The sequence below is a fragment of the Thunnus maccoyii genome, chromosome 2 (genome assembly GCF_910596095.1).
Source record: "Thunnus maccoyii chromosome 2, fThuMac1.1, whole genome shotgun sequence".
NCBI classification, from domain to species: Eukaryota; Metazoa; Chordata; class Actinopteri; order Scombriformes; family Scombridae; genus Thunnus; species Thunnus maccoyii.
The window spans coordinates 4,659,072-4,681,878 of NC_056534.1; the positions used below are offsets into that span (position 1 = coordinate 4,659,072).

The window sequence follows — 22,807 nt, forward strand, 5'->3', positions numbered from 1 at the left end:
AATTAAAACAAAAAAATAGTATGTATTGTATGTATGTATTTATTTCTCTTTATGCATGTATTTACTGTGTCATGATTAAATTAAAAACATATGTAAAAGAACAATTAGTTTCTCCTGTACTAATCTGCTTTGTTGTTGTTTTTTTAAACAAATATATTTTAATACATATTACTGCTGGGTTATTTGAGACCATTTTAGCATAAAAGTGTCAAAAAAACAAAAACAAAGTGCATATGACATCCAAAACTGCAAAGGATACATGTTATAAACAATCAATGACAAACAGTGACATGTAGGTTTAAAAAGAGGTGGAGTTGATTATAAGAATTTGCAACCACCAGCTTTTAGTTTGGGTAAGAAACCCAACAGTATTATGAAAAATAACCCTAAAACGGACTTAAAACGACCCCTTATCTTAACTTATTTTTTGGTGCTTTATTGACCCAAATTGTGTAAATTTGGACCCAGTGATTTTTTAGTGTGAATTGTTTTTCATTGTGACACTATTGACTGTAGCCTACATTTACCATTTAGCAACCGGCTAGCTCACAGGAAATAGCTTTAATGTGAAAGGCAGCATATCATGGCTGCCATCAGTGACGATACCAGATTCCAGATTCATGTCATATTGAAGTTACCGTATCGTTAAGAGTTTTTGATTTGTAACAATTGCTCACATCAACCTCCGAGTTGCAATTACAACTGGGGAACTGTGATTTTCTGAAAGCCCTGATACGTATATCCAACTTGGCACTTAATGATAATAACCAAACAAACATGGACGCCTCATGTCAGCTAAAGTCTGTCGTTCAATGTAATTAAACTCAAACTGAATGCCATTTTGGCACTGATGATGCATCTCTATCTCAAAAACAGAAAAAAAGCTCCTTGCACCTCCTCATGGAAACTAATGACAGTGCTTTGTATTTAGTATTGGCGGCTCTATGCTGCCCCCTGCTGGTCAACACTCAAACACAATTCACCTCCTTTGTATCCTGTGCTGTGATTTGATTTTAATGTCATAATGAAAAACGATTCATTCTGTAGGACAAAAAATAAATAATTGTCCTTTTAACACACACACACACACACACACACACACACACACACACACACACATATATATATACTAATAATGACACACTAATACAGGCTACATAAAAATGAGAAACATACAACAACAATGCATATTGTATTTCACTTTATTTATTTGTTTGATTTGTTTTTATTTAGGCTTTTTAAATCTTCCATACTCTCCGGGACGAGAAAACAGATCGTTGTGTGTAAAATCGTTGAAGTGCCCCTTTAATATTATGCAGTGTCACAACTGACCTCACATGGGATTAACAATAAGAAACACTGCACAAGTTGGATGAAAACATCGACTTCACCAAATACATATCATGTGCAAAAGAAGTTATCCACTGATTTTTTTTTTTAATTTTTAATTTTTTTCTAAAAATAGTGACCACGTCACAAAAATAAGTGACAATTAGGATGGAAAAATATTATAATGTAGCTGATAAAACATATATTAAAACCAATATAATGAAAACCTGCATTGGAGCATCACAGAAACAGAGTGGCTATTGATTTATGAATGAATAATATAAAGAGGACAGCGGTGTTTTGCTTTATGAATTATTATTATTATTTTTTTACCTTTAGCCCCTTATAAGGAAAGAAAACAGAAATCAGCGGTTCAGATGTGGGGCTAGATCAGGTAGCCCTGTGATATTAAAATGCCACAGACTAATTTATAGCTCTCATCATCGGTGCTCATAAAGTGGTATTATGGGCTGAGCGGAGGAGGGGCGGGTGGGGCCTGGCTGGGAACACAGAGGCAGACTGTGGTCACTGACCGGAGACTCTGGGGCTTTTATTCTACTGAAATCAGACTGCATGTGTGACCCAGGGGTCCGCCTGCTGCCGGGAGCAAACTGCACTCATTTCCCTGTTTTTTGACAGATGGATGCTGTCTTGGCGTAGGGGAGGAGGATGAGAAAAAACGCCTGGTATATTTTTTGGCATTTTCTCTCATAGCCTATTTATGGGAGGCAGCGACGGCTTGGCCCTTTCTTTATTATAGGAAAGAGATCTCCGCGGTTAGCTATGTGAAGTATCGCCTAATAATTCTCATTTCGCGATCCTGAGGAATAATTATGAACAACGCGCAAGATATGTCGCCCGATTTCGTGTTGATGCGCCTGGTTTCCGCGGCCGAGGATGACCGCTTGGACGCAGAAAACAGGAATCTGCCGCCGGGAGGAGTGGTGGCAGGGCTGGGGAAGGAGGTCCTGGCTCACAGCGGCGTCAAAGCGGGGTTGGATATCAGCCGAGATCCGACGGCGGGCCTCGAGCATCCCAGCAGCCGCCTGAACAAAGCGCAGGCGAGCGGCGAGGGCACGGCTGCACCTGACACCGGGGTGACGGAGAGCCGAGCCCCGCTGTCCGCGCCTCCTCCGCCGCAGAGCCCCATGGAGGCCCAGGGCTTTGACTTCGCTCCCAGCCCCGGCCTACGGCCTCAGCTGCTGGTGTTTTCCAATATAATGCGGAACGGAGAGGGGATTTTAGAATTAGATCATCTGAATCAGCCGAGGGATGCTCTGGGTTTGGAGCAGAGCCCGGGGTCTGGCTGCTCCGGCCCGGCTGTCAATAACAACAACACCCTGAGTCCCGGAGACGTGCAGCAGCAGAACCTGCTGGACCGGACATGGGGAGCGCATACGCCGGTCTCAGTATCCGCGGAGATGCAGGGAGCTGCGGAGCTATGCCGCCGGCATCGACTCATCACCACCCCACCCGAGTGGCCCTTATTGTCGGAGAGATCCAACCCTCTCACCGTGATTGACTCTAAATGGGGATGCGCCACCAGGGACAGAGAGGGAGCCGTGTTTGAGCTGGCCCGGCGGTTCGGGGAGCTGGGGGTCGGTGCGGTACCCAAGATGCTGTTCAAAGCAGGGGAGCTCCCGCAGTGTTCCTGTCAAGGAGCACACGGGCCGGTAGGACGGGGAGTGGAGCCCGGGGATGACCCGACAGAGACTAGCGATGCTTTGTTGGTGCTGGAAGGGCTGGGGAGCGAGGATGTTGCCGGTCTGGGCATGGACGAATGCCCGGAGGATGAGACGGATGATGAGAACGGACGCCGCGAGTTTTTGCTCAATAGGAAAAGGGAAATAGTTAAGAAAATGTCCGGGGCTTTCTCCATCAGCAGTTTCCAAGCGGAGCTGAGGAGGCAGGTGGAGGAGATGGCACCGGCGGCGACAGAGGCGGCGGCAGCGGCGAACCTCGGCGCGCAGGTGTGCAGCCTTCATGGGAACTTATCTAGCCGGCAGGTAACCTCTGGGGAATCAGAGGTGGCCACCCAGGTTTCAGCCACGTCCCCGTCACCTACACCGGTACAGAGCTCACCTTGGGCCACAAGCCCAAACCAGAGCCAGGCGTCGACACCGAGGAGGCGGCCGGAGCGGTGCGCCAGTGCGCCGCGGACTCCCACGGGTCGGGCAGGTGGAGAAAAGACACTCAAAGTTCCAGGGAAGTCCAAAAAGGGCTCGTTAAAGATCCGCCTGAGTAAACTGTTCCGGACTAAAAGCTGCAGCGGCTCCAATCACCTCCTGGACAAGAGGCCCTCAGTGACCTATTCAGTATCTTCTGCCGGGAGTCTGGTGGACATGGCCGCTGGTGCTGAGCAGGATGCGGACAGGTGAGCAGGTCCACATGGCCCCAAACTGTCCAAGATTAGTCTCAAAATGTAATATTCTTCTTTCTCATTGTCAGTGAGAAGAGATCAAACCATCTTGAATGAATGACATATGGGAAGTTATTCCAGAGGAGCATTTAGAGCCAAGATATAAACTGTTTTTATTTACCTCAATGAGCAAAATCAATTATAGGTCAGAGATGTAGAAAAGGTGAATGTCTGGAAATGTTAGAAGAGGTAAAATATTTCTTTTTTTATTGGGCAGAAAGTGTCCCTTCATGACTTTCATTACAACTGCCCCCAAATTGGAATCAGACATGGTCAGAAGTTGTGAATAAAGCCACAAATCTGATGGTTTAAATAGCCTCCATATGTAGGTCAGGAAGTTTAAGGACTAAAAACAGAAATGGTCCAGCTTATAAAAAATCATGGTCTATGATTGCAGTCATGTAAAAAAAAAAAAAACTCAGAGACTTTATGAGCAGTAAAATCATTCAGGGCTGCAACTAACATTATTCTCATTATCTATTAATCTGCTGATTATTTACTTGATTAATTGTTTTCTCTATAAAAAAGAAAATAGTAAAAATCTGTTATGATTTCCCAGAGTGGTTACGTCTTTAGATGTTTTGTCTGACCAACAGTACAAAACCCAAAGACACATAGTTCATGATCATGTCTGACAAAGAAAAACATTAAATCATCACATTTGAGGAGCTGAAACCAGCAAATTTTGGCATAGTTGCTTAAAAGATGACTAAAATGATTATTCATTTATCAAAATAGTTGCTGACTAATCAATTAATTGACTAATTGTTGCAGCTCCAAAATCATTTGACCTTTTAAAAAAAGCACATTTGACTCCAGTCATCAGATGAAAACTCACTCATGTTTTCTGCCATGAGCTTCTGATTTCTTTCTAAGCTTGACAGTCATTGTCTTCTAATGGCTTGGATTAGTTCTAACTCCTCCGACTGGCAGCTTATTGGCCGCCTGTCAGACGTTCAACAACTTTTGTGGTGCTGCATGTGATCAGATGTTGAGTTTTTTTCAAACCTTTGTGGCTTGTCACCCTCGATCCCGCTCACTGCTTAGTCATTATGCACAGCAGCATGCGGAAGGAAGGCTATGATTAAAAAAAATCTTAGCTTCAGAAGTCTGACTGCTGAGCATCAAACAGAAAAAGTAAAAAACCAAGAAACCTGCAGGACCTGAAACTGCAGACACACATGCACATATACCTAAAAAGCTAACGTTGTGAACTTTTGCAGTTACTAACACTTCTTCTCTGCACTTAACACGCTTTTTGCATTCTTCTCCTTCTTGTCTTGGTGTCTGTCCTGCAGCCACAGCCAGCCCAGACTGACCAGGGCCCACAGTGCCTTCTCCCCTGCCTCGCTCTCTGCCTCGCTCTCTGCTTTCACTGGTAAGGGCTGCTCACTGCTTTGGCTGTAACTCTGACACTTTATTTACACAACAAAACACTAAAACTCTCCACATAAACTAATATAGCATCTTGATCATGTTGGATTATGGTCATAAACATTGTGTGGTCCATTAAAGGAAGTCATTTCAGACAGACTAACTGCCCCAACACTCCATTGGTTGATTTTCCAAAGTTTTAAATATACTTTTATACATTTCTCTGTTATCACAAATGGAAATTGACTCTTCACCACAATGTTTCTATACTCACCCATTCACACACACACTCACACACCAGGAGCAATTTGGGGTTCGGTATCTTGCCCAAGGACACTTCGACTTGCTGACTGGAGGATCAAACCACAACCCGCTCAACCTCCTGAGCCACAGTTGCCCATAAGTTGAAAATGTGTATATTAAGTCTTGACACTACTATACTGTATATATTGTACTTTTTGCTCTGCTACATTTATCTGGTTTTACATTTATATGATACAGCTCAACATTTTACACACAAAACATACAGTAAACGTATAAAATATGATGCATTGTTGCAGAAATAAAATGTTCAACGGTATATAAAGTAGTTCCACCTCCACTAGCTACACAGAAAATGCCGGATACCACTTTCTAATAAGGCGTACTTAATAAAAGTTTAATAAGTTATAACTAATAGCTTTATTAATATTTATTAAATCAGAATGATAGATGAATCATGGTTTATTTATCTAATTAGGTGTCATTATTGTTACTATTACCAGTCGTTGTCAATGCCCTTGTGTTTACTCCTGGTTTCTGTGTATATTTGACTATCTGTCAAAATGAATACAACTCTGATAATAAAAAAGTTAATTAATCATAGGCCAATAACAGTTGTGACTTTTTAGTTTGGCAGAAAGCAAATAGGCCATTCTGCATTAGAATAATTTCACTTTGGTAGTATATTTTTCTGTACTACACAATTATGTACTTTTACTTGATTGAAATTTTGAATGGAAGATTTTTTCGTGTAATGAAATAGTTTTACACTGTATTGTTATTTTTACTTAAGTATAATTTGAATACTTTTGCCACCACTGCTACCACTGTTCTAAACTGAATCAATGCAAGTTTTATTTCAAGTACATAAATGCTATTTGTAGAAACTGTGAGGCTGCAATTATATCAGGTTAGCACAGTTATTGAGTCAATTATACATAAATGTTGAAGGATATGTTTGGTGATTTTCTATATTTTTCTTATTGTCAACACATCTCATGTTTGGAGCCAAACCAACAATGAACTGATCTACTAACAAGTATTTTGTATGTATCCAAACCCTGATATATCTTATTCCTCTGTGCCGTAGACCTCCATGGTTGTCCAAAGACTATTAAAAACACGTCAATGAGTCACACTGCTGCACTGGGTGACATTTTCCTTCATTATGAAGTTTGGTCACGTTAGTTTGTGTAGAAACGGCTCCAAAGACCAATAACAGCGATCACGTTTTCAGTCTCCGGAGAGTAGTTCTGTGTCAGGAAGAGGCCACCCGTTTCTCTTTACAGTAAACAATCACCAGTTTTTCATGCTTGTCCTATTGTTCATTCTCTGACCCAGACATTGTAAATTTCTCAAAGAAGTTTAATAAAAAGTCAAGCCTTTGTGATATGTAGCACAACATGCTAGCAGAGCAGTGGAATACTTAAGAGAGTCAAAACTTGATTGCTGTTATTGGTCTTTGGAGCCGTTTCTAAACAAACTACAGTGACCAAACTCTTTGGGGACAAGGAACATGTTACCCAGTTCCCACTCGGTGTGGTTCATTGATGTGTTTTTAATAGTTTTTGGACAACAACAGAGGTCTACGGCACAGAGGAATAAGATATATCAGGCTTTGGATACACACACAATACTTGTTAGTAGATCAGTTCATTGTTGGTTTGGCTCCAAACATGAGATTTATTGACAATAAGAAAAATACAGAAAATCAACAGCCATATCTTTTAAATACAATCTACTGTACATGTAGATTCTCTACACTCATTGCAACCTTTAACTGATGTAGCCTACTTTTTCATTTAAGGACTGAAAGAACTAGATGATAAAAATAAAAACTGTTACCATTCAAACTCTGTAACTGGTGCACCAGATCCTAAAAGACATGATTTAGCGCAAGGCAAAGGCCTGTGGGTAAGAAGTGTGAGCAGGTCTGTAGCTCAGCTGGCAAAAATTATTTAGCTGACTTTATAAGAATCATCCCACAACACCTCCACGGGGGCTCAGATGTAAATTCTGGTTTCCCACATCGCTCGTAGGTCTCGGTTTTGCTTATTTTACTTCTTGAATATAAGGATTTTTTTATATATAGTTTTTGGTGTTTAATGAACACATGCTTCACACAGGGCTAACCACCAATTAGACAGAAACATTAAAGCTACACCAGGCAACATTTCACACTGGCAGTCGGGCCCCATAGGAGAGAGGGTGAGCTGTTTGATATTTTGGGGATTTCAGAAACCCAGAAGTCCTGCGCGCAGCATGCTCATGTTTACCAAGGCAGCTGGTCTATGATGTTTCAGAACCAAAGAGGAAAGCTAAAGAGATCATAGAGGAAGAGATCTAATCTGGGTGAGTCCAGTTTCCTCTACTGTTTAGGAGACGGTGGGGATTTGGGTCTTACATTGGAATTTGTTTCTTTCTCTGCCAGTAACCATCCCCAAAGTGCAGAATTTCACTTTGGTAAACAATGAGTCTGCAACATCTCAATTAGCGGGGATGGGATGTTCTTTTTTATTGCAGTGATTTAGGCTGATTAGCTGGGTGTAATTTCCCATAAACATCCTGCCTGCCTGGTGCAGCTTTAATGGCACTCTGCAGCACAGACAAAACACAGCAGCATCAGATATACAAACCATCTTTCTCTTTGCTTTCTTTCTCTGTTTGTCTGTTTTCTCTCCTCCTCCTCCTCCTCCTCCTCCTCCTGCTTCTCTTCTGGCTTCAGGTGAGACTGTTTCTCTGGTGGATGTGGATATTTCGCGGCGAGGGGCAAATACGCCACACCCTCCCACGCCTCCCCCTCCTCCACGTCGAAGTCTCAGTCTGTTAGGTACTTTTCTTTTCTTCTTGTCTGTCTCTCCATCTGTAAACTCTTTATCTTTTGGTTTTCCGATGTATATATACATAGATAACAAAAATTGAGGATACACGCTTAACATCCTCTCCTTCTATGAAATGCACGGGTGCTAGAACTTCAAAATCGATACACAAAACAAACTCAAAAATCTGCATAACATGACTTATGTTAACAAGATTATTTAATACACAGAACCCTTCCTCGGTGTGCTTGTTTGACTGATTCGTTAAGAAGATACATCTGGCATAAACATCCATAGGAGCAAAGATATTCACAGCAGTAGCACTTTAGGACATAAAAAAATCAACTCATAGTTTCAAAAAACATGTCAAAAAATGAAAAATCCTCATTTAAACCATTAGGTGTGAGAGAGCATGCAAAAAATGTTTATCCAGAAAGCTTCTCTCTGGAGTAACAGTCTGGGCATGTTAACCACCTCTATGCCCATAAATCTGAGGTGGCAGACGTCATGTTTATGTTCATTAAAATGCAGATATATATGATATATGCACATACTGTGGATGCAGCATTCTGGGCTGTGGGATGAGTCTCAGCTAGACATTTAAGGATGTCATCTTTGGTTTTGGAAAACAGCGATGGATATTTTCACCATTTTCTGACATTTTATAAACCGACAACTAATCAATTAATTGAGAAAATAATCGACAGACTAATTGATAATAAAAAGCAAAGCAAACCTGGATACAGCCTGTGTCCAAGCACCCACCATCATTTTTGATCAACAAAGTATTCTAGTTAGTATTTTGTGATAACAGGAAGTGCTGGAAAATTGAGTAAATTGATTGACAATCCAGTGAGTGGTGATCGCTGTAAGAGCAGATAAACTTGTATGCATTCAGAGGGGAGTCTACCCCGGATCAATATGGCAGCCGAGTTGATGCATTAATACAATGACTAGCGGCACCTAATGTGGCATCTATAGCACACAGACGTACAACTACATAATATGTCTTTGTACAATATTTCTGATCATCGTAGTAGTAGAAAGAAAGATGCTTCTTCTGCCACATGATTCATTTTTATCAGACTCTCTGTGGGTGACTTAAATGTTTTGTTAAAAGCTACTAATTTTACATTTCTAATCTAATACTGCTACTGTTATCACTACTGACGTGCTAATAATAGCATTATTGCTACCTCTACGACTGTACTATTATTTATAAAACTACTGCTAGTACAAATTCTATTTCTATCACTACCATTGCAACTTTTTCTTGCTACTACTACAGAAATGAAGAGAAATACTGTATATGATAGCAAGATAACAGTTGAAGCCTGATCAAGTCTTCGGTCGGTCGCAGAGAGCTTTACCGTCGCCTTTTCAAGTTTAGATGAAAAGGAAGCTCTGGCAGTTTTTCATAATATTTCTGTCTTAGTCAAATTCTCGCTTATCAGTTTTGTTTGTGTCATACATTTCTGGAAACTCTTGACACAGACGAGTTTTTGTAATCTGCTGTAATCTGATTGGAAGAGCTTTGAAAGGTCAGCTGCAAACGACAGATTTAATTTGAAATCTTGGTGCAATGACTCAATCGATGCCAAAGGAAAAAACAGTTTTTACTCTCAACACAGGAAAACAATCTGTACCGGGGGGAAAAAAAACAACTTTTTCTTTTGTTGCTTGGACTTTTAGGGACATATTTATTAATAATAATAATCCTTTTATTTGTATGGCACTTTTCTAAGTAATAGCTACAAAGAGCTTCAGAGAGCAAAGGAAAACCAAAAGATTATAATGAATAAAACCAAAGATAAAATATTAAAAACACTAAAACTGTCCATTCTTTGTTCTGTCATCAAAACACACAAGAACCAAACACTCATACAGAGATTCCCAACAAAGGGCAGCTTGCACTCACAGGAAATAAACTGTAAACGATGTGAAATGTAAAAAGAATATTCCTAAGTATCAGGGCATTTTATATTTCATGAGCATTTCTCTGACCTTTAAGATACATTTTTTTTGCTCCAAGCCTGTTATTTTCTGACCCACATATTCAGCAGACCTAAACACAGACACTGTGTTTGTATTTGTAAATCACGAAAAGACCAAAACCAAGAACGCTTGGCTCAGTAATTTCATAAAACAGCTGGACGCTGCAGTATTTGACAAACAAAGGAGGAGAAGGAGGAAATAGTGGATTTGTTGGGGACTATTTTCAGCGGTGGATGAATCTACATTTGGTGCTCTAGTGGGTATTTTTGGCAGCAGGACAGTGTGTGTGTGTGTGTGTGTGTGTGTGTGTGTGTGTGTGTGTGTGTGTGTCTGTCATGGTAAAGAAGGAACATGTCATCCAGTCCAACAGTGAGGCTCTCTGATGTTTTTTTAAGAGACTGTCCTCCCAAGAAACATGTTAGCTGCCCAGAAACGACCCATAGTTACATTTGAGTGACAGATGCCCGCAGCATGGTGCAGTTCAGATGATGTATATGTATATATATATATATGGACAGATTCCCTCATTCAGAGGACGAGGGGTGAATGGGGGCAATAAGCCAATAGTCGACTTTGCCGCAGGAGACGACTGTTCGTTTCGTGTTTATAACTGCGAGTCGGGGCAGATTTTTAAAAACTATAACTACTGTTAAACCTAACTAGACCTTAACAACAGCTTTGTCACATCATAAAACACCATTATTTTTTAACAGTGATTTGTAATGATTAGGCAAAGCACAGACAAATGAGGCTGTCCTGCCGATAACTGCCACTAGGGGCGCCAGATTAGAAAACATTCCTACGTGTTGTTCTGGAGTCACATGGTCAAACAGCTCTTTAATTTGGAGGACTTGCTGTTTTTTGTGATTTCCTGTTATTTATATACTGTTATGATGTTAAACATGGTCAGGTGAACATATCTAGAAATGCTCCCAGATTGTTCGCACATGCCCACAAACGTCCGTCTCTTTCGTAGCCTTTGTTGCTAAGGTTTCTCACGTCGTCCACTGGCATTTTTTGGATCTGATTCGAGCTCGAACATGTACGGATGTATTTGAGAAGTTTACATTTCAAGTAAAGAACGAGAAACAGAAATTAAATCTGACTACTCTTGTTCGTTTACGTAGCCAATCATGGAGCTGGCCAATCAGAACAGAGTTAGCTCTTAAAGAGACAGGAGCTAAAACTGCCTGTTTCAGGCAGAGGCTGAACTGAGGGGCTGCATAAAGGGCCAGTATAAGATAATTAAGGACTTTTTAACTGTAAATCATGCAAAGATATTCCAGTACAGTCTCAGAATAAAAATATAAACCTGGAAATGTGCATGGAACGTCGCCTTTAATAGTTTTTGGACGACAATGAAGTACTATGCCACAGAAGAATAAGATATATCAGATTTGAATACAAACACAATACTTGTTAGAAGTCATTGCTGGTTTTGGTCTTTTCATGGGATTTGTTGATATAAGGAAAATACAAGATATCAACAAACATATTATTAGTTAAGTCTTTTCTGTCCGATGGTGTTGAGAAGACCTCTATCCCTCCTTCTTCTGCTATCTTTCCCCCTCCTCTCTCTTCCTCTTTCCTTACTTTTTGGCACTTTTCTTTTTTCCTCTCCCTCCTTCCTTTCACCCCTTACCTCTTTACACCCTTGTTCCCTTCCTCTCCTCCTCTCTCCTCTCCTTCCTGTCCTTCATCCAGATGACATAGCCGGGCCTCAGCCTGGCCCTTTCCTAGTGAGTGTTATGGGAGCCTCCCTGCAGTCCCTCCCCCTGCCTCTCCCCCCTCCTCCTCCTCCTTCCCACGCCACCATCCAGCACAGTCTCAGCCTCAATGGTAAGACGTGTCAGCGGGGGCCGATGGGATCAACTCCTCTGTGCTCTAAAGAGGAAATATTTATAAGAACGTGACATGTTGATGTTAAAAGTGCTTCATTTAGCTCTCCTGACACTCTCTCCCTGATTTAGACGCTTTCCTCCGGGCCCTTCCGCATTCAAACCCATTGCCGGCTGATGCTCCACCCACCGCGAGACAGGCTCCGCCCCCCATGCTGTGCGCCCTACGGCGGTCTGAAGCCAGTAACTTCACCGCCAGTCTGAGAGAGCTGGAGAAGGTGAGACCAACTGCGAGTAATGTGTTGTCACTGTGTTGAGAAAAAAGCGAGAAAACATTACTACAAATTTCTGTAAAAATCAATAATCCTACATTTATTTATTGTCACGTCTTTCATTCAGGTGGAACACATGTTGGAGTTATGTTAGCTGGCTTTTTTACAGAGAGATTTAGAGATCATCAACTTGCACATTGTCCATCTCTCATCATTTTTGTTTACTTTTAAAACATTTGATAACAGGGACATATTATACTTTTTCTGATTTTCTGTTATTTATTCTGTTATGATGTCAGATATTATGTTAAACATGGTCAAAGTTACCACAACCTGAGGTTAACGTATGTAGAAATTCAAGTCAAAAGCCACTGCTCTGAATGCTCCGTTTGCAAAGTTACCTCCACTTCCTCCTCATGATGATGTCAGATTGTTCCCACGAGGGTTCGTCGTTGCTAAGGTTGTTGCTAAGATTTTTCCATGTGTTACTCACTTGCATATTTCGGATCAAACATGTACGGAGAAGTTGACATTACTACTATGTGACGTAGCCTCCTTTGTGTCTCTGCGTGCAGTGTGGCTGGTACTGGGGTCCGATGAACTGGGAGGACGCAGAGATGAAGCTGAAGGGGAAACCGGACGGATCTTTTCTGGTCCGAGACAGTTCAGACCCCCGATACATCCTGAGCCTCAGCTTCAGGTCACAGGGAGTGACACACCACACACGCATGGAGCACTACCGCGGTGAGACACACACACACACACACACACACACACACACACACTATCCTAACCGTATACATTTTTCTCGTAGACAGTATTACTCTCCTGGTCAAATCATCAGTCCAAAATATGAACAGCTATGTTAGAAAATATCTGGTTCTTTGATGAAAAGTTGAAGGTACAAGCCTGTGAACATAAAAACTTCAAGGTCGAAATCCACTACAACTCTCCCGATGTGCATTTCGGCAAGAAACATCCAATCACAGGGCTTAAAAACTGAAAACTGAAAATTTAATCTGCAGATTAAATCAATTAACTTTTAAATTTTGGGTAATTTGTGGATGATTTTAGCAAATATGGCACCATTTTTTTTTAAAATTTTCTACGCTAAATCACACTGGCTACTTCTCCATAGCAACAGCATCAGAGGCTCATGGGTAATATACTATTTAGAGCCATCTGCCAAACTGAAGGACAAAACATTACAGTATTTCTCTGAAACGAAGTTTAAATAATGAATACTGGTGGCGTCCTGTGTGTCTGTGTTCAGTCACATTGAGGATATATCGTTGAAAGAAAAATATTTAAATTGCAATACAGAATGGGGAAAAACACCAGCTGCTCCTCTCACTTCGCAACTCTACACTGATTGCTTTAATAATCCCCTAACACTTAACACCAAAGACGAGCCTGATATACACCAAAAAGGACAGTAAGATGGACAGCCTGCACATGCAGCACTACATTGGGTGGGTGTGGACCGCAGACCCTTGCAGAGGCATGTGGCCCAATATGGTTAGAGCCTAACCCTTACCTTCACTTTAACCGTAACTTTTACCTTAACCCTAAAAACAAGTCTTAACCCCCAAACAGCTGTTTGGGAGAAGAAGTCGTAATTTTCCAAAATGTCCTCACTCTTAGTGTGAAGCTCAAAACTGGTCCTCACAAGGTAGAAAGATAGAAGTACAAGAGAGCACACACACACACACACACACACACACACACACACACACACACACACACACACACACACACACACACAGAAAATTCCATGCATATCTCACATTATGCTGTATAATTTATGCATGTATTTATGTGCAAATATGCAAGCATAATACATGCTCACAGCAAAGTGACACACATACACACACACACACACACACACACACACACACAGAAACATATGCATCCATATGCTGGTCATTGAACACCTCAGGCACACATGCAAGCTGACCACATACTAACATTCATACTGTACATGAGAGGATGATTGTAATCTTTGTTACATAAACTGCAACTTGCAGAAGGAAACAAAACACCATATGTTTCATTAAAGGTTTCATTGTTTTTGTACATTTTTAAGTATGTAGTTTTATCATGATCACTGATGTTGATGTTTAAATTTTAAAGTAAATCTAAACCAACACACACACACAAATTAATTCAACAACTGATCTGCCAGTTTGTCGCCATCGTCCTCCTCTCCTGCAACATATCTTCATCTCTTCTGGCTGAAATATCACTTCCCTGGTGATATATATTTACATTTTCCATGTCTTCCTCTTTTCGTTCTATTTGTGATGTGTATGTTTGTCTCAAACTTACACACAAAAATGAATAAACTGCAGAATAGAATAAATAAGATAAAAATTTAGATCATAAAAACACTGCAGCATCGCACAGAAAACAAATAAATAATAAAAGCAGAGAGTGACCAGTCATGTCTTCATAATGACTTTTAAAAGAGAAAAGGTTTTAAAAATATGAATTCAGGGGGAATAAAGAGTTGCAAACCACTAAACTCTGGATTTTAAGTGGAAACGTGGAATAAAGAGCAGTGAATAAACACAAACACATCCATGCAGAGATTCAATAAGGTCACACTACAATAATGAATCATGAATCACTCACATAACACCACATGCACATTTGAAAACACGCCACATGTGTGACAAACTAACAAGGTGACTCATGAAAGATACATACGAACGGGGCTCTCCATTAATGAGTCACCATTAGAAAGCTTTAGAGTCATGCCTGCAAACACATTCATTATTCAGACGTGCAGCCCCGACTGACACAACACGTTCACATCAACACGATCACGTTTGCATGAACGCATCATAGCCTGACATGAATCGAGGGCAGAAAGGCTTCCAGATAAATAATAAATAAAGAATAAATAACATTTTTGTTGTTTTTTAAAGCATAGACTATACTTACAGCTGATGCTGGTGATTGTTCGATTTAAATTCTTCTCGCTTTGCACTCTACATTTGACACTGTGGATCACTCTATCCTATTGGATAGTGGGTTGGCATCAGGGACACTGCTCTAGACTGGTTTAAATCCTATTTATCAAACAGAACTTTCTCAGTAGTCGAGGGAAATGCCTCCTCTTCTGTGGCCCCTCTGACCTGTGGTGTTCCCCAAGGCTCCATCCTTGGCCCCTTGTTGTTCTGTATATATATATGCAGCCACCAGGACATATACATAAACACAAATTCCAGTACCGTTATTATGCAGATGCAAAATGTATGTCCCATTAAAAACCAGTGGCAGAAATAAAGTGCTGGATGTCCCAAAACCTTCTCCAGCTAAATGAAAACAAATCAGAAATAATTCTCCTCGGTGGCCAAAAGTCGATTTCTATTTTACAGAAACATCTGGAATCCCTGTCTACAAATATCAAACCTGCAGCCAGAAACCTGACAGTGACCTTTCATTTGAAAAACAAATTACAAATATGGTTCAATCAAGCTCATCCATGCTTTTATTTAATCTCTGTTAGATTACTATAATTCATTGTACTCAGGGTTAAGCCAAAAAATGATCTCATGCCTTCAGTTGGTACAAAACACAGCTGCTCAGCTTTTAACAGATACTAGAAGACAAGATCACATCACACTGCTGAATTGCTGCTTCCCTCTGAGTTAGAGGGCAGCCTCAGCTCCTCGGGCAGGACTCTGCTGGCTGTTCCTGAGTCCCGACTCAAGACTAAAGATGACAGACTTTTGCAGTCAGGGTCCCTCAGCTCTGGAGCTCCCTGCTTGAGAATCTGAGGCTTGCAGGATTGGTGACATCTTTTATATCACTTCTCAACGCATATCTTTAAGAAAAAAAAAGCCATTTATTAATTCTAGCAAACCCTTTTTATTTCTAACATGTCTTACCTGTTTTACTAATAAATATTATTATTATTTCTCATAATATGATGTTAATGTCTGTCGGTCAGTCCACCACCTTGGTTCAGACTGAAATATCTCAATTTATATATAATATATTTGATGCAATGCCATGAAATTTTGACATTCATATTCCCCACATGATGAGTAGTTACAGCTTTACCCCAAAGCACTGCTGTGCCTATGTACAGCCTCACAGGAGCTTAGCTTAGCTTAGCACGAAGACTGGAAACAAAGGAAAACTGCTAGCCTGGTTCTTTCCAAGGATACGCACTTACCAGCACCTCTGAAGATCACAAATAAACACATTATATCTTTTTTTTTTACCTGTACAAAAACCAAAGTGTAATTGGAAATCTAAGGTTTCACTGGTTGAAGTTTTTATTCATACCAACATGTGCAGCACGAGGTCATCATTAAAAATTCATTGTTTTCCCAGAAGTAAGAATTTTCCAGGAAGTTGAAGTCAGGACTTGGAGTAAATAACCAACCAGTAAAGTTCCTTTCTTGGCTTCTTTTACACACCATCCTTTCAGCATTGTTCAGGTAGATCTGTTTTCATTACCCAGCCAATCAGGATTAAGCTGTTAATCAGGTCATGCATGTAAGAGTGGAGCTGAAACAGTCGGTGCAAAGGCTGAAGGAGACGGGTAACTTGAGCTAGATGCTCTGACATGTTTACTGTAATTACACACATGTTTAAAGATTAATGTGGGAATGATTAATAGATGATAAAATGCTACATGTGTCACATGAAGAAAAAACGTTTCTCTCCACCTCCAGGGACGTTCAGCTTATGGTGTCACCCGAAGTTTGAGGACCGCTGCCATTCGGTGGTGGAGTTCATTGAGCGAGCCATCATGCACTCCAAGAACGGCAAATTCCTCTACTTCCTCCGCTCCAGAGTCCCAGGTAAAATATAGGTCATATATCTGCACACAGCCAAAGCCGATCAAAAATGGATGTGAGCTGCCACTTAGTGAGAAGTGCCTGAGACACAGAGAAGAGGACGAATATATTTGAGTGCTTGTAGGTCTGCATTCAGCCTGCATGATTTATGATTGTGAGAATGCATCTGTAGTATGTGTGTTTTGTCCTTAAAGGACGAGTTCACAGTTTTTCCAAGTCTGTCTTAAAGTCAGGTGTCCATATGACCACTGAGGTTTTCCTCGCTGTAATCATTCCTCCTGTTCATACTGGCTATTAAAAGATCCCCTTCAAATGCACTTTGAAGGATAGAAGAAAGACAGAAGTACAAGAGCACAGACACACACACACACACACACACACACACACACACACACAGTTCCATGCATATCTCAAATTATGCAGCATAATTTATGCATGCATTTATGTGCAAATATGCAAGCATAATACATGCTCACAGCAAACTGACACACACAAACACACACACAAACACACGAACAATGCCTACGGAAACATATGCATCCATCTGCTGGTCATTGAACACCTCAGGCATGTAATATGGACACACACCACATGCATGATGTCACATTACCGTGATGAGTCATTCATGTTATTCATGCACATATGCAAGCTGACCACATACCAGCATACATACTGTACATGAGTATACAGTATAAAACTGCACTCAGCAACATTTACTCTTCACTTCATCTAGATTGTAATCTTTGTTACATAAACCAAAAGATTTGTCAGATTACCAACGGTCAAAGGATTTTGACGCTCTTAGAAATGATCGTAGATTAATGAGTGACCTCTAAACACTCGTAGGAGGCTGAGAGTGTCTTAAAGGATAGCTTCACAATTTTTCAGGTGATCATATGAACACTGAGAGAGGATTTTCCTCGCTGTAATCATTCCTCCTGTTCATGCTGGCTATTAAAAGATCTCCTTCAAATGTGCTTTCAATGTAAGTGACAGGGGACAAAATCCACAGTGTGACCACACAGTCATTTAGTGCAAAAGTAAAAAAGTAGATGTGAAGCTTATATTCAGCTTCAGCAGTCTGAGTTAGTCATATCAAGTGGATATCTGACACATTTACAGTCTTTTTAGCTTCAGTGTTTCCCTGTTGAGCTGCGGTGGAAGTATAGTAACAAAAAGAGGAACTTTGGCACTAAAAAGACTGTAACGTTGAAAGATATCTACTTGATTTGACTCATTTGGACGCTGAAGCTTCATATTAGCTTCAGATAAACTTTTAAATATATTTCTGCACAGAAGGAGGACTGTGGATTTTGTCCTCCATCACTTCCATTGTAAGGTCATTATGAAGGGATCTTCTAATGGTCAGTATGAACAGGAGGAATGATTACAGCAAGAAAAACAGATTTCAATGTTCATTTGGGCTCCTGACTGTTGTTTTAAGACACACTTGATAAATTGTTAACAAATCCTTTAAAATACAGTAAGTATGTATGTTGAGGACATACACTTGCCTTCAAAGTGTGAGTATGTGTATTTACAACGTCTGTCCAAATATTTGCCTATTTTGAGCACTTTAATACACGTTCACGTGCCATCAGTTAGCAGGGAAGTATGTGTCACGTCTGAAAAACGCCAACATCCAGCCCAGTTAACCACCATTCCAGTTGTTGGTGTTAATTAACCTGTAAACTGGATTTATGACCAACAACAACCAACAAACATAAAGAGGTTTTTGACATGTTGGATTTTGTGTAGATATCATTATTCACATCCAAACACTACACAGTTATAGCAGAACTTCCACATGTGGCCATCGCTTAATGTTGAAACTCTGTCCTCCTTAATGAGGCTGATAATATGCGACATTGTCAAAATATATATTAAATATAATAATATGCTCTTTTATCAGTGAATTTGAGAAACATATTCCTTCCTTGTAAAATTTATCAGACAGAAACCATTCAAAATTATATCATGTTATGTCTCTTTTGTGTACAGTACGTAAAGTAGGCCTCCCTGTTTATTAACTGCTTTCATAATTATAATGTGCTCAACCTACAGCCAGAAATATTCACTAGAACATCAAATGTGTATTAATCCACCACTGAAAGTAGTCCCCAACAAATGCACCATTTCCTCCTGTTTGTGTAACATTGACTTAAAACCAAAGTGCCCATCTGTTTTAGGAAATTACTGAGCTTTTTTTAAAAAAGAAAAAAGAAAGAAAGAAAGAAACTATATATTTGTGAGCTGTTTTGAAAGATTTACATCTTCAGTAGGAACCAACGTGCTTCAATGTGCTTGGGGCTGAGAGCCACAGACAGGCTGGGAACGTTAGTTGTAGATTTTGTCCTTGTGTGGGATTTGTTGACAATTTCAAAATATAGAATATTTTTTTTATTATTATCCGTTAACTGGAGATAATACTATGTGTGTGTGTGTGTGTTGCAGGGCTTCCTCCCACTCCGGTTCAGCTGCTGTATCCCGTATCTCGCTTCAGCAACGTGAAGTCGCTGCAGCACCTCTGTCGCTTCTGCATCCGACAAATCGTCCGCATCGACCACATCCAGGAGCTTCCACTGCCCAGGTACTCAGTCAGACCCTTTAAATATTCACCTGCTGAAATGTACACCTGTGATAATAGAGAGAGCAGCACTGTTTCACCACTTTGGCCCCGACTGAAATATCTGCTGCATGTAATGCCATGAAATTTGGTCCAGACATTCAAGGTCCCCAGAGGATGAATCCTAATGACTGTATTGATCCACTGGCCTTTAATCTAGCGCCACCAGCAGGTCAAAGGTCTCACTTATCCAGTGAAATATCTCAATATTTACTAGATGAACTGGCACAAAATGTGGTACAGACATTCATGGTTCCCGTGTTGTTGATTTTTCTGTGTTTGCCCTCACCTCTCTCTAGACCGCTAATCTCCTATCTGAGTAAGTTTTATTACTACGACCCCGAGGAGGAGATGTACCTGTCAATCAAGAGCATCCGGAGGGTGGTGGGAGCAGAGCAAGCGACCGAGTCGCAGACGTAGCAGCAGAGATCTTCTCATCTCAAGTGAGTTAGTTTCTCATCTGCCTACTTAACCTGTGAAACTTAAAGCTATTAAGACCTGTCAAAAGGGATTTATTTATTCTCGGTGGTGAGATGTGTTGATTTTTAGGGTTTAATGTAATTTTCATGCACACTCAGAACTTATTCTGCTAATTTCAACTCATGTTTGAAGGAAAGCTTTTTTCTAATACTTTAATCTTTCACTACCTTATAAAAACGTGAAGAAAAGTTAATCCTACCAAACTTTGATTAAAAACTAAACAAAATGTTGAAAAAATACCAAAAAAACCTTTATTACATAAGGCTGTGAAACATCTGTCAACCATAACGATCTACGCAAAGGTTCAGCTTTTTCTGTTTTGTCAGCTTTTGCAAAGACAGCAGTGGTCTATTTCACAAAGTGTTTAAAGGTATAATTGGACATTTAGGGAGAATTACACATATTCTTCTTCTTGAAGAGAGTTAGATGAGAAGATCAATACCATTCTAATGTATGTTTGGTGAAAGTACAGCCAGCAGCCAGTTAACTAAGCCTAGCGTCAAGACTGGAAATAGCTACCAGTGCTCTGTCTGAGGGTATAAAAATACACCAACCACCACCTCTGAAGCTTTTTATAGCACATAATTTGTTTAAGTCGTACAAAAACAGCTTAAAGGTTGTTCTTTGTACCACTCTTCAGATGTGTTGGTAATTTTGTTTTTAGCCACATGCTAAGCCACAGACTAAATATCTCCACAACTCTTACATGTAATACCATGAAATTTTGTTCAGCCATTCGTGGTCCCCAGAGGATGAATCTTAATGACTTTGCACGCTAAATTCTAATATTCAAAGATAATCTCTCTAAAGAAATATCTGATATGATCAATATCAACATTATTATGGGTATATATAATGTAAATGGAAGAAACCATCACTAACTTGGTTTATAAATGACTTAAATTTCTTTTTCTTTATTAATAGTAGCTGATACACAGCAGCCAATACAACAACTTTGTCTAGCTATGTGGCAGTTTCTAGCGTTTTGACCCAGACTTTATGTTTTATTTATTTATTTAATTATCTTCGCCACCACATCTGTGTGATTGTTGATAAGGTCTCAATATGTAAATGATTTATGGTATTATTTTTATTTATACACACATATGTACTTATTATTTTTTAATTTTTTGTAGACTGTTATTGTAGCCTTTCTGTTGTTTCAGTCTGTTTCTATTTGTTGAAGAATGCATAATAAATGTTCCTACAAGAAATTGTACATTTCGGTCTAAATAAAGCCTCACAGAGCTGCTAGCATAGCTGTAGACTCTTGGTGTTGGTCCAATATATCTCCTAACACGTGGCTGACGTTTAACTCTAACTGGACTCCAAACTGTGTCTCCAGGTTTCTGTATGGAGGACTGATCTCTACTGGTCTGCCAGTCTTCCAGCATCAGCCGGTCAGAGTCCCTGGAAATCTCTGTGTCCAGTTGGACTGGGATGGACCCACCTCTCTGTTGATTTGGACTCATGAAAGGAGGGAAAGTGTTTGCGATTGGATGGTGGGAAAACTGCCGACGCAGAGGACTCAGCCTCGTCTGAGGAGGGACTGAAAAAATTTTCTCACCTGCAAAGACGTCGGCAAAATCAAAAGGAGAGCCTGAATTATGAACTCACTTTGCAAATTTCCTGACCCTGATGAACTGGACTTTTAAAACACAATGCACTGGTCGATTTGTACAACTGTCGTTTTGCTGCCGTTTCTTTGTTTTTTCTTCCATTCTGTCAAAATGAGGTTTTTGGATTAAAAGACGCCCTCAGGATAGATATACACACACAGAGGAAGGGCAACAGAGGCCCACCATCCAGCATTTGGACAGTCGAGGTACAAGTGGTTTAAAAAACACAAGCCACCATGTTGGAGGACTGATAAACTCAAGGTCAGGTGAAATTCACATCATAAATCATCCAGTAACCTACAGACTGTTTGGTTTATCTGCCTTTATCTGCCTGAGAAGAACAATAATCCACTGTTAGCTACAGTGCTAAAGCTAATGAAAATTACACAAGTGACATAAAATTTGATTAAAAATTGAAATCAAGATTTAATCAATTTAATAGAAGTGCTTTCTGGAGCATGAACACTGCAACATTTGAATGTATTGATGGTGTCTTAACTGTTGATCGATCCATTTGCATCATAGGTTATTATTTGTACCTTGTTGAAAACTTTTTACTAGCTGAAAAGGTGAGTCAAAACCTGAATCACAGAGGCTGCTTTACTTAGTCTCACTTCAATAATTTGGTCTGACATCATGTTCATGTTAGCTGATTTCCATTTGGAAGAAGGGATTAATTTAAAGTTTGTCATGTTGATTGAAGAAATACACGCATCAAGCACTTTATTAGGAACACCTGTGCAATCTAATGCAATCCAATACAACAGCTCTGCCATAAATTCTACTTTTACGATGCTTATACGTTTTCAGTTTTTGTTGACATTGTCAGAAAGGTGATAATTCTACTTTATGTTTATTATCGAGGTAGTGGCTGGTGGTGATGTACTGGAGTGCATTATACTGAGAATTAAGTAGAGTTATCACCTTTCACTGTCAACAAAAACTGAAAGTGTTTAAG

The 22,807-nt window shown here is 40.1% G+C and overlaps 1 protein-coding gene across 2 annotated transcripts; it reads left to right on the forward strand.

Moving 5' to 3' along the window:
• The first annotated feature begins 1,881 nt into the window (after positions 1 to 1,881).
• Positions 1,882 to 22,570, forward strand: socs7 (suppressor of cytokine signaling 7). Of its 2 annotated transcripts, XM_042389700.1 has the most exons (9): positions 1,882 to 3,703; positions 5,047 to 5,126; positions 11,902 to 12,036; positions 12,168 to 12,313; positions 12,883 to 13,051; positions 16,999 to 17,127; positions 19,579 to 19,714; positions 20,050 to 20,193; positions 21,576 to 22,570. In XM_042389700.1, the coding sequence occupies exons 1-8, from the start codon at positions 2,163 to 2,165 to the stop codon at positions 20,168 to 20,170; spliced, it is 2,457 nt and encodes an 818-aa protein (XP_042245634.1). In that variant the 5' UTR covers positions 1,882 to 2,162; the 3' UTR covers positions 20,171 to 20,193; positions 21,576 to 22,570. The 2 variants fall into 2 exon arrangements, with proteins under 2 accessions (XP_042245634.1, XP_042245640.1); XM_042389706.1 differs by lacking the exon at positions 11,902 to 12,036.
• Positions 22,571 to 22,807: the final 237 nt, after the last annotated feature.

Coding starts and splice junctions, on each gene's coding strand:
- socs7 (XM_042389700.1), top strand. CDS start 2,163: ATGAACAACGCGCAAGATATGTCGCCCGATTTCGTGTTGATGCGCCTG. Junction 3,704..5,046: donor GCTGAGCAGGATGCGGACAG/GTGAGCAGGTCC, acceptor TCTGTCCTGCAG/CCACAGCCAGCCCAGACTGA. Junction 12,314..12,882: donor GTCTGAGAGAGCTGGAGAAG/GTGAGACCAACT, acceptor CTCTGCGTGCAG/TGTGGCTGGTACTGGGGTCC.